The 12,057-nt window shown below is 47.2% G+C and overlaps 1 protein-coding gene across 4 annotated transcripts; it reads right to left on the bottom strand.

The window, feature by feature from the left end:
- Positions 1–127: 127 nt before the first annotated feature.
- Positions 128–12,010, bottom strand: ptpn5 (protein tyrosine phosphatase non-receptor type 5). 4 transcript variants are annotated; one of them, XM_077711125.1, is made up of 16 exons: positions 11,912–12,010; positions 10,982–11,072; positions 9,310–9,565; positions 6,208–6,323; positions 4,848–5,103; positions 4,629–4,751; positions 4,478–4,570; positions 4,156–4,412; positions 3,615–3,807; positions 3,286–3,370; positions 3,084–3,172; positions 2,884–3,021; positions 2,688–2,798; positions 2,453–2,613; positions 2,258–2,371; positions 128–2,193 (listed from the first exon to the last, which is right to left on the bottom strand). In XM_077711125.1, exons 5-16 carry the CDS (start codon positions 5,094–5,096, stop codon positions 2,097–2,099), a joined length of 1,710 nt encoding a protein of 569 aa, XP_077567251.1. In that variant the 5' UTR covers positions 5,097–5,103; positions 6,208–6,323; positions 9,310–9,565; positions 10,982–11,072; positions 11,912–12,010; the 3' UTR covers positions 128–2,096. The 4 variants fall into 4 exon arrangements, with proteins under 4 accessions (XP_077567251.1, XP_077567250.1, XP_077567253.1 ...); XM_077711124.1 differs by having other exon boundaries at positions 11,754–11,986; XM_077711127.1 differs by lacking the exons at positions 9,310–9,565; positions 10,982–11,072; positions 11,912–12,010 and adding an exon at positions 9,209–9,300.
- Positions 12,011–12,057: the final 47 nt, after the last annotated feature.

Raw genomic sequence — 12,057 nt, 5'->3', positions numbered from 1 at the left:
ATTAATATTTCTCCCTCGATATACTGCCACCTAGGGGCATGTAGATTTAACTGCAGATCCTTGACCAAAAGAGGGGAAATGATGCTTTAAAATGTGTATTTTAAAATACAATAATAAGCAAGACGTGTTCATGAAAATCTACTTTTATTTGCAAAAACTCACAATTAAAAGCAATACTGTCGCAGAAGAAAGAAATACTGATTGCTGGTTTCCTGTATTTGGACAATTTTACTCTTCTTTCTTTCTTCTCACATTGAGCTCAAGTAAGCATTGTAAACAAGCAAATTATTTTCAATGGATTATGTCACATGACTGACACCACATTTATCATTTGATGCTGGAATCTACACAGTCAAATCTATTATCTAAGTAGATATTTTAAGGAAAAATATTTTAATCTCAACTGTTTTAGCTGCCTTGCACATGGCAATGACTTTTCTTTTTTAGCGTCAAAGATGGACTAAAGTGGGGACTGCGTCACTCAGTCTGAGGTACAAAATAAAAATCCCAAAAAACAATAGAAACGTTGCACTGCAAAGCATATTCAAGCCAAGCCTAAAAGCATAACACAACGCTAGCAAAAGTATCTTGTGACGTTTTTTTTCCGTCTTCAATCTTGCCGTGAAAATGGAGCTTTGTGGAGAAAAGTCTGGCAGGACGGATGCGGATTTAGAAATGGGGGGCCTTACTAGTGATGTCATAAGGACTATAGCTAGCCACATTCGTAACGCTAACCTCAACCGTGGGCCTGTCGACGGGGCAGCTACATTGTAAAATAAACGTGTTTCTTGCTAACTGGCTTCCCCATAGGTTGTTACATTACACAATGGGATCTGGAAAACGCTTCACCAAGGCTAGCTAAATTATTTTGCTGCCAAAATTGGGGGCCGACGAGCTAGCTTTGCTAGCTAATGACAGCTAGCGTTAGCATAGGCTGTTACACAAACGTATTCTGAAGCAGCTCCCAGATTTGTACCTTTTCGTCCCTTTTTTCGTGTTACAAGCCATTGGCCAGCTGACTAACTTCCACTTAGGTTGTTACACACATTGTCGTGTATGCTAAACTTATGGGCCGGCTAGCTAATGACAGCTAGCAGCAAAATGGGTTGTTAGGCAGCCCTATTTTCCGACAGCTTCCCCTTCTATGAGCAAGGTACGTACACATGGTACACGGCGATGGATTTTGAAATGTACACAGGGCATGTACACAAAAAGGATTGTATCAAAATGTTCTAAAAATATCTCTGGTCGGTTTGACAAAAAGCAAACGGTATCAAAAGCGTCGGCAGAGAGCAAGCAATATATGAGGCTCGGACGCCATTTTGCACCACGACAAGCAGGACGAGCAAAACCCAGTTCCGTACGGCACATGCAATCCCAAAAAGAAAAGATGTAAGAAAACTCCCTTAAAAAAAAAGACGAGTACGTAAGAACACAACCCCGGTTATTCTATTGTGCTTCATACGGATCAGAAATAGCAGTTTGGGTACTTTAGCAAGCAAATATCGCGTTGGGGTACAACATTCCCGCCTGGAATGGATTTCAACATTTTTCTTTCGCACCGGCCGCAAAATTGAACTTCTCGGGGCCGCTCTGGACGGGGGACGAAGAACGCAAAATGCCAACGAGTTCCGTAATACTGGTCCGAGTGTTTTGACATTCCTATGTTCCGTTACATTGCACATGCCTTGAAGGAACGCTTAGCACCATGCAATCTTAATATGAGGGGAGGGGAGGAGCCAACGGACAGACACGGAGGCCCAAAGAAAAGCGGGGGACCGTGGGTGCTTGGGAGGCCACCTTCTTCCGACACCGGGCTCGAATCTCCTTTAACGTCATCCAAACTTTGCAAAAACAATTCTAAACAAAGGAGGCTAAAGGTTTCCACTAAAACGGTGCAAGCGTTAGTGACTTGGTTAAGAACCACTAGCATAGGGTGACCCAACCCGTGGACGGCGGCTGGATTCGGCGGGCGACGTGAACGATAAAAGGGGCGACACGTGAGATGACGCGCGGGGGGTGGCGTGGCGCTGCGTGGCGCTGCGGTGTGGTACAGTGGCGTGTCTCGGTGGGTGCGGGGGCGCTAACGGCCGGCGTCACTCTTCGGAGGCGCCGGCGGACAGCTGCTTTTCGTACAGGCTCAGGACGTGATGCACAAACTGGTACTGCTCGCACGTCTGGATCATCCCGCCCCTAAAAAGGAAAAAAAAAAAACATGGGTGGGGAAAAGCAATTTGGGACCGCCTGGTGGCGCTACCTGTCCAGGCGCAGTTGGCAGGTGGTTCCCAAGATGTCCAGGCTCCCTTCCTTCCTGAGCTGCTTGCACAGGATGGAGGTGGCGATGAAGCAGCCCGTGCGACCGATTCCGGCGCTGAAAATCATTCCCAGTGCCAAATGATCCACGGCCCGCCGCTCGCCATTCGTTTTTTACTCGGATGAATTTCTCGCGTACCTGCAGTGCACGACGGTGGGGCCGCAGTCGGCCGGAGCCTCCTCCCTGGCCCGTTCCACTTCCTGGACCAGTTCCAAAAGAGGCGGAGCTTTGTCCGGCGTCTTCTGGTCCGGCCACGAGGTGTACCAGTACTGCCGCAGAACGCGCTCTTCCTCCCCGCGCTGTGCCAGCGTGTGGACAGTGGCGTCGAGTGAAAACGTCGCACCGTTTGCGTGTCCGTCGGTCCGTCCCTCACCTTTAGAGCGAACACCCTCAGACTGTAGTCGTCCTCTTGCGTCAACGACGCCACGGTGATCTGGATGCCCTCGTGGGTCACCGTGTCCTCGGGCCAGTACTCGGCGCATTTCTGGAACGGGCGGCAAAATAAACCAGGGCGTGGCGCACGTTTTTCATTTTTGTCTAGCGAACGTCCCATCCGGGCGAGCACGCACCTCATTTTTCTCCTCCAAGTTAGTGATCATGACAATAATGGGGGTGTTCTCTTGCCACACCATCCTCCAGAAGTCGCCCACCGTGTTCACCGTCGGTCCCTGCGTGGCGATGTAGGCGCGCTCTTGACCGCCGTAGCCCTGCGTGCGGGAAAATCACCATTAAAACCGGACTTAAGGACCCGACCCGGTACGCGACTCACTTTGAGATAGTTGGCGTTGATGTAAGTCGCCAGGAAGTCGTCTTCGTCGTCGTCGTCCGGTGGTTTTAGGATGACTCGACTGTGCGTATCTGCCGGTAGACAGAAAAGTGAAAAAGACCTTTTCTCTCGTCTCCTTTGGCTGGCGTGGCTTCCGGGATCCGCCAAGCGGAATGGCGTGCTCCGAGGAGGGACGCTTGCTTACTGGGGAGGATGGTTTTGTAGCGGTTCTTGCGCACCAGCCCTGGGTAGTTGTACTCCTTGGGGTCCACAAAATTCATGGGGGTTTCCTACAAAGTCAAAGGTCAGAAGGTCAAAACTGCTCCACCAACATGGAAATGACAGCTTTTTCACATTTTTATGAACTTTTAAGTTAAAAAAAATCAGAAAAAGTGAATTTACGATAAACTGTATAGCACAATGCCGGAGTGAGTCGCCACGGAAACGAGAGCGCCTCTCCGGCCCCATGACTAATAGGAGCCGGAGGGCGTCGGCGTCCTCGTCCGATCGGAAGGTGTAGGCGGCGGCACTCACGTAGAACTCGGCCTGAAGGCTCTGGTCGTCCACGGCCCGCCGGTGCAACGCGGCGGGGGCGAGGACGTGCGTTCCCTGCCGCAGGTACTCCTGGGCCGACTGGTCCCGGGGGGACAGCTGGCCTCCGTAGCCGTAGGGCTCCGTGCAGCCCGGCGTGCACATGTCCAAGGTCAGCGAAACGTTGGAGCCCCTCCTGAGTACGCAAACAAAAAAAAACACACGCCAACGCGCCTTTCCATAACACGCTTTTCTCACGGGCTACACGGGGCTAATTAGCATTCATTTCGAGATGGCGACCTCGACACTATCGAAAACGCTCCCAGTGTGCCCTGGGATCGCCTTGTTGAACTAGCACTCAGAGCAGTGTCAAAGTGGCGGCCCGCCGCATCATTTTGTGTGGCCCCACAAAGTCAATCACGAGATAAAAAACGGACTATTCGTGGCTTTTAATCCATTTCATTTAATCCATTTATAAAAAAATATATATCATATCTAAAATGGTCCGGCCCACATAAAATGGAGTTTGGTGGCGGGGGCCTACCTCTCCTGAAGCCCCACCGGGGTGACGGTGAGCGTGACGGCGTCGCCCTCCGGTTTGTTGTCGCCTCCCGCGTCAAAGACGGGCGTCTGAGGCACGGCGTCCAGGTCCATCAGCTCCTCTTGGGCGTCCGTCCACTCCGACAGAGTGAAGGAGGGCTGGCGGCTCACGGACTGACGTCGATCCCCCGCCCCGCCGGTAGCGCTCTGGCGCCGTCCCGGGGCGCCGTCAGAACGCCACTTGCGCGCCATGTGGCTGACCTGGAGGACGGGAAGCATCAGCGGGGACGCAAAAAAGGACGGGACGGCGTGACGCCGGCGCGTACCATCCAAACCACGACGGCCGCCCCCACCAGGGCGCTGACGTAGAGGATCCAAGCGTGCCGGGTGGCGGCCAGCGTATCCCTCAACGTGGCGGACTGGGAAAAACCACTTCTGGTTATTTGTGGCAATTTGGAGTGGGATTGGAGAACTTACGTCCAGTCCCAGGATGGGGTGGCAGGGCGACACAAAGCCCAGGAAGAAGTCCATCACCTGGACGGCTTTATAGATGGAGGCAAAGGGACCGTTTCCTTCCATGACAAAGAACGTCCAATAGCCCTGAGGAGCACCAACGTCAAACACAGTCAAGCCCACCAAATCGGCAAAAAGTGGGATTTAAAAAAAAAAAAAAAAAACTGGCATCCTTTGACGTACCGTGACTTGGGAGAGGAGAAAGAGCGCCACCCAGTAGTGGAAGTCCGCCAGCAGGGCGTAGACTTTGTGCAAAAACATTTGTTCTCCGCCAGCGCGTCCAAGGCGCAAGTCTTCCTTCCTGTGGGGGGCGCCGCCCGCTCTTTTGGAGCACCTGGCGGGCTCGTCCAGCCACACGGGGTCCTCGTCGGGCCTCAGGAAGATGGAGTCCTCCGTGTGGGAGCGGGTGGAGCTGCTCAGGCGGCGGGTCATCGTCCTCCTGTAGAAAGATGGAGGGAAAAAGTACAAAAATCCATCTCTGACATACATTTTGATTGACAGGCCATAATCAAACCGATGCAAGTCAGTGGATAATAACGTCAACGCCATTTTATGTGGGCCAAACCATTTTAGATCGAATATTTTCTTGGACCGAACCAAAAAATGAGGCGGCGGGCCAGATTTGGCCCCCGAGCCGCCACTTTGACACCTGTGCTGTAGACCAAAAACATTTTTTGAACGTCTTCATAGCAATGATTTACATCGTCGATGAATACGTGGCAGCGAACGAAGCGAGATATTAAAATGAGTCCATGGCGTTTATTGCACGTTGGTTGAGGGCGGAGCCTCTGGTCTCGGAGCGCCTCTCGTCTCCGGATGTCGGCCGCAGATTGGACGCTATTATAGCAGACACGCATTTGCCATTGTGGAGAGATGAGTCAGGGTTAACGTGTTTACGGGCCGCTTGGTCGCCTTGGCAACAGAGTGCCTCTCATCCCCATCCTCGCCTCGCCGCCGCCGCCGCCTTCGCGCCAGTCCTCGTTGTCATTTCACGCTAGTCGTGATACGTTGCCGTGCTGTGCGATATGTCCAAAAAAAATAATTTATTAAAATAATCTCCCACCCTCATAACGCAATATGGACACGCCCCTTTTGAATCGAAAGTGGCAAAGTTGGCTCATGTTTTCCACTTGAATATGGAATATAAAGAAAAATATTGGTTTCCTTTTGATTAAAAGATGTTCCCTTATTAAGAAAAAAAAGCTCAAATAAACACTTGTTTTAGATCTATCAAAACGGAATATCCAGGGTTTTTAATCCAGTTCTTTTAATCCAATCAAAAAAGAATCAAAATATTCTATCTAAAATGACCGTCCGACCCACTGTCCTAGACCATTCATCTCGAGTTTTCCTCTTCTGTATTCTGGACGAGCGACCCGATTAGTAGACGACGGCAACTGTAAATGGTCCGGAAATGAGTTGGTGGCAATTTTTTTGGTCAATGACTAAAAAAGTACACACTCATACACACACACACACACACACACGCGCGCGGCTGGCAAAGCGGTGTAACAATATTGAGGCGCTTGCGTGGCTTACTCACTTGAGGCAGAGCGAAGGGTGGAAGGACGGGAAGGACGGCGTGGGAGGCACATCACATGATCAAGACAAATGGGCTATCTTGCGGCAACCAGTCACTGTTGGCCATCCAGCAGCAACCTGTCGGGCACAACAACAACAAAAAAACACTGGCTCAGCTCGGGCTCCATCGCGTGTCGCCGCCGCCACCGCCACCGACGCTCGTCCTTCCGCGCTACACCTCCCTTTCGACCGCCAGGGGGTGAAAGAACGTTCCGTCGGGGGTCTAGCACCGTCAATGTGCCGAGCCAATCTCTTACCATTTCCACGCCAGGGTAAAGCTAACAGAAATGCAGTCATTTGCGAGCGTCTCATCCGTACACATTTCATGTGTTGCTATTTTCAATTGTATCGCATGCATTTCTCAAGCGCGGTTGGCCAACTGGCATGAGTGGCGCCAGGGGAAATCTGTGGCGCTACTATGGCGTGCGTGTCAAATCTCTAAATGGAGAAAGTCAACATCGACTGTGCGCCCTCTTCAGGCCCAAGTGCGCATTGCGCAAGTCTAATGATGCCGATATTAAACATTGTATATCAAGGGTGCCAAACTTCATTTCGTGTGGGCCGGACTCTTTTAGATATAATATTCAGATTTTTTTGTTTTATAAATGGATTAAAGGGCTTGAATATTCCGTTTTTTATAGATCTAAAACAATTTTTATTTGAGCTTTTTTAAATATATTTTTAGATTTTACAAAAGGATTTTTGAACTAAAAACAGATCAAAATGGATTAAAAAATGACAATTATTGATTTAAAATGGGGAGAAATCAGGAAATGTAATTATCATCTATACTCCTAAAAAATCCTAAAACAGAAAGTCGGCACTCGTGATTGACTTTATCGGGCCGCACAAAATGTTGCGGTGGGCCACATTTGGTCCCCGGGCCGCCACTTTGATAGCTAATGTAAGACATTCACAGAACGTTTTGTCATGCTTTATCGCCATATCGTACTACACTAACAACCCGAAGTATTTTTTTTTAAGACTAACAGTGGTGGTTCCTGTTTCAAGATGGCCGACAGGCTTAATCGCTAGCGCATGTTCTTCTTCGCGAGAATTGTTAGCCCGTTAGCAGGCCTATTTTGTCAGCTTGGTTGGGTTCCCTACGTTAAGCGATATAATTGTTCAATTTTAATAGCGTTTTCTGTATTTTGTAGCCTCGGCCGGGGCCAAAATGGCGCCTGGGAGATGCTGGTCATTCCCCAACGTTCCCGCTGAGGCCGCTTTTGTAATCCCTCATTTTAGTAGCACTCTTGTCAGCCACCAGCTGCACATTCACACCCCCGATGGAAGGTGAGAGCGTAAACTGTTAATCTCCCACTCTTTCTTGACTCGAGCTCGCTAGCTAGCGCAAGGTTTGGCCGAGCCCGTAGCCACGGCAACGGCGGCGGCAACGGCGCATAGGATCCCGACGCGCTTTGGTGTAGGCGGGCGCGAGCGTGAAATGCGGCGAGACGCAGATGGACAGGTGAGTGGATGCGAACGAATGAATGAGAGCGCTTTTCTTGGGTAACCGTGGCAACGCAAAAGACGCCGCGCTCGCGCAAGTCAAACAATTCGGCTGCCTTACAAATACTCCAAATCAATCTACCAATAGAAAATGTTTGGCAGTAAAGGGTTAAAGTGTGAGGAGACCATTGCTGCCGACCTCCCGCTTCCTCTGAATGGGACGTCTACCTTTTAGTTGACAAGTGGCTGGATTTTTTGTTGAAAATGGCTAGCCTTTAACTCTTTGGCGCCCATTGACAAGGACAGACGACCTATTCATTTCAAGCGGGAGGGTCGGCATTAAACGAATGATCCCTTTGCGGACCGTGCGCCGTCGGCAGTATTTCCTTCTCGGGGCTGACTCGACGCTTAGTGGCCAGTATCGGCTATCGGCGTACGGAGCGCGGCTCTCCGCCGTTTGCTTACGTGGCCAACGGAAGCTAAAGTGGCGAGAGGATGCAAAGGTCAAATCTCAGAGTTTTGGTCGTTTTTTTTCTCCATCGCGTCCCATAGGATCTCGGTTTACTTAAAAAAAATTATATATATTAAAACTATCTTTTAACTTCATCAATTCTTTCTTTGTTGACAAAAAGAGTCTGCAAATGGTTATCCTTTGGACTTTGCGCGGGCTACAAGTTGATGAATGAACGTCGAAACCTGCGCGCTTGTTTTACTTGAACACAAAAGTCAAAGATTGACCTGCGGTGGCGAAACAATCATTGAACAAAGAATAAAGCCTATTTTCCTGAACTAGGAATTGCTTTAAATGCTTCGTTTTTGACTTGTACCAGAAAATGACAACAATCAAACAAACAAACAAAAAGCTATTTGAAAATCGGACAAAACCAACGAGTCGCTTTGTATCACGACAAAAAAAAATGATAAAAAGAAGATTTGTGTTTGTTGGCAGTTTCTGATCCATGAAAATAACACTATCATCTCTGTTTTTTTGGCGCATTCTTTGGCGAGTGCGACTCGTCGTCGGTAAAAAAGAAAAACACGGGTACGAAGCGGCGCACATTAAGGAGGTTTAAAAACTTGACAGGATGGAGAAAAAAAACGGCCATGGGTCACAGAAAGGAGTTGAAAACGTCGGCGTGACTTGACCAAAGTGCTTTTTGTTTTGAAATGGAGATCCGTACTAAGTGATCCCGGTTGGTAATCCAAATCTCATCCACATTCCACCTCGACCGCACGCCATGAATAATTCAACGGCCTCGACGGGCCGGGAAATAAGAAATGGCGTGCCGCATGGCAACACCGACCGACCGACCGACGCGCCGTCGACCACTCATTCACACTAAAGACAAAAGACCATTCACATCACGTCTACGTCCAGGCCGGGCCAGGGAAAGCCGGCGGGATGGACGGACGCCACGACGGAGGGATTAGTCACCAGGGAGGGCGGACTGTTGCATCTGGCGCGGGTAACTCCCGCATCGTCCCCAATTCCCCGACGCGACGTGGACCCCAACCTGTTGTGCTGGACTTCCAAGCCACCCGGGGAGGGCCGGAACGCGACGCGACGCCGGAGCGCGGTCAGAACGTTAAGTCCGTGGAGGATAAGTCCTCTTACCTGACTGAGCCTTTGGTCAAACGGCCATCTGGCGCCGACTCTCTCCCCTCCCCTTCTCAAAAGCCAACGACAGTGGCGGCGGTCCCCGTGCCGACGGCGTCAAAGGTCGGCGGATGCGGCGATGGGCGCGACGACGCCTTCTCTATTGTTGGGAGACCCGAGCCCCGGCCACGGGCGGCTGCTTCGCCGAGGTATATTGCGGCGAGAGGCTGTGCCGTAGCCTTGGCAACAGAGACGGAACCAGCCGGCGAGCCAGCTAGCGAGAGGAGAGAGAGGGGGGGGGGAGCAAAAGTGAGTGAGAGAGAAAGAGAGAGACAGCAGCACGTTAGCTTGCAAGCATGGCGCTACTACCATTTCACCAAATACGCACTTCTCCCACTTGAAGCCATTCAGCGTAAAGAAGGGACGCGCCGTCATTCATATTCAACCACTACTCGTCAATTGAAAGCTTTTCTCATGTATAAAAACATTCCAATTTTGACAAACACTCTTTTTTAAAGCAAATATTACCTGAGATTTTTGAATGAATTCATCTTTTAAAAATAAAAATGGGGAGAAATAAAAAAATTAATCTTTTTCTGTGGATTAATTAAAAAAGAAAACAGTAAATATTCCATTTTGTTTGTATCTACATTGAAAAATAATCATTTATTTTAAAAATGTGTCCCTTTTATATCTTTTAATCATTTGTATTTCATTTTTTTAAAAGGATGGGCATTACATATATTTTAAGAATTTTAAATTTTTGATTTGCATAAGAAAATAAAACGTGTAAAACTGGAAATACTGTTTTTTTAATGCTATTTTTATGGAAAATGACTGAAAAATGAAGAAAGAATTGCATTTATGATGTTTATATATATTTGTGTTTTAAAAAGAAGGGAACGGAATATATGTTGTCTGCGCATCTATGATCTTCATTTGAATTTTAGCAAGAAAACTCAAATCAACAAAGACGATTTACGATCGCTGACACAATTGTTGATTTTTATTCCTTCGGGCATTTTCAGCCTTTTTTGGTGACAACACTGCCGCCTAGCGGTGAGCATCGTACACAACCCAAAATGCCATCCAGCTCGCTCTCCATCATCGCTTTTGCACTCAAGCAAGTCGAGAAGCACATATTTTGTCGCCCATGTAAATGACCCCACCCAATGAAAGAGGAAGCCCCCAGCCCCCCAAATTTGTTTACTTTGACATTTAAATGGAAAACATGCACCGCAACATCTGCTTTGGGGAAATGGAGGCAATTTGTTTAGCATAAACAAACTCAGATAAGGAATGCAAGTGCTCCCTTGAACGTTGAATATGTAACTGATGTTTAAAAAATCTGTGTTTATTTTCTAATAACATCTTCAACTTGTATTAATTCTTTATCGATTCTTATGAATTGGTCATTTAGAACTTTTCTGCAAGTGATACAACTTCTCACCACTAGTGGGAAGGTTCTCAAACTTGAAGAAAGAGTAAAGTTGAAAAAGTAACAACTGTGCAATTATGTCATAATTAAGGCATTTCCAGTGAAACAACTCATTGTTGCTAAAACAACCTTTTGGAGTTGGTGGCAAAAATGAGCACATTCTTGCCATTGTCTTCTTTATTTGAGTTGGAGGGTGAAACACTTTGATTTATTTCCTGCTTATAAAATCTTTGAAAGTGGGAAATGGCTCACCTTATCAGTCTGAGGTGGAGTTGGAACCCAAACAAAGGCCGTACACTTTCAAGTACTTTCCAGACGTCTGTATTTTTCAAACTGGAGTTTGCTGGGAATTACATAACAATTCAAATGTTCATTTTCGACTGTTTTGCTCCCAGAACTTGCACAACACAGGAATGGAAAATTGTTGACTTTTTATCTGGTCTAAGGAGAACAATATTGTGCAGTATACGCATATATGTGTGTGTGTGTGTTAGCTAGCGTTTCCTGCTCCAAGGGCTGGAAGAAAGCTGATAATAAAAACTCTATTTATAAACGTTTCCATGAAATATTTTCTGCATCGCAGTATTCCACTCCTATTTACACAAATAGATGGCAGTGGACGTTCAACCCCAACCAAATGAATGTTTCTTCTACTAGTAACAACGTCGTTGAATTTTATTCTACTGTCGTCCGTGGCACTGAAAGAATTTACATTTCTATTCAATTAAGTAATATATTTTAAGAATGAATTCAATTCTATGGATAATATAGTTTAATAATAATAGTTTTATAACACATTTTTACATTGAAAAAAACAACGATTAGCTTAGGTAGGATTAGCATTCATGTTTTAGTAACTACACAAATGCTAATGAAATAATATTTAGTTCAACAAAACGCCAACTACATTAATAGCCCGTTACATGTAAATGACAACCAATTGTACACAACATTTGACACTTTCGTTTTGTTTGTTTCAAATCCCTTTAACCAAGTTGTGCTAACAAGTTGAATTCTGCCTTACCTCCGTAAGTAGCTTCATGGAAGTAGCTATTGACTTTACGCTAGCTGGCTAACGATTAGCGACCGCCTTAGCGTGAGTTACTTTAATGTTTTGATTAAAATAAAACATAGCGTGTATACATACAAGTATGACGCAAATTCCTAAAAAAAAATCACTACCTTCTTTTTTTGCTCTGAATGCTCTCAAATTGGGCTTAATGCATTTTTGACCCTTCAATTTGTGCTAACAGGTCGACTTGTGCCTCACTTCCGGTTTCCTTTTCTTCTTCTACTTCTTCTTCGTATTCACACAACCTATTAAGTTG

This window comes from Stigmatopora nigra, unplaced genomic scaffold (assembly GCF_051989575.1).
Source record: "Stigmatopora nigra isolate UIUO_SnigA unplaced genomic scaffold, RoL_Snig_1.1 HiC_scaffold_25, whole genome shotgun sequence".
Taxonomy (NCBI): Eukaryota; Metazoa; Chordata; class Actinopteri; order Syngnathiformes; family Syngnathidae; genus Stigmatopora; species Stigmatopora nigra.
Note: the sequence above shows the minus strand (reverse complement) of the source record. Positions and strands in the feature narration are given on the sequence as shown.

Coding starts and splice junctions, on each gene's coding strand:
- ptpn5 (XM_077711125.1), bottom strand. CDS start 5,096: ATGACCCGCCGCCTGAGCAGCTCCACCCGCTCCCACACGGAGGACTCC. Junction 2,372..2,452: donor CCCACCGTCGTGCACTGCAG/GTACGCGAGAAA, acceptor AATGATTTTCAG/CGCCGGAATCGGTCGCACGG. Junction 2,194..2,257: donor TGCCAACTGCGCCTGGACAG/GTAGCGCCACCA, acceptor TTTCCTTTTTAG/GGGCGGGATGATCCAGACGT.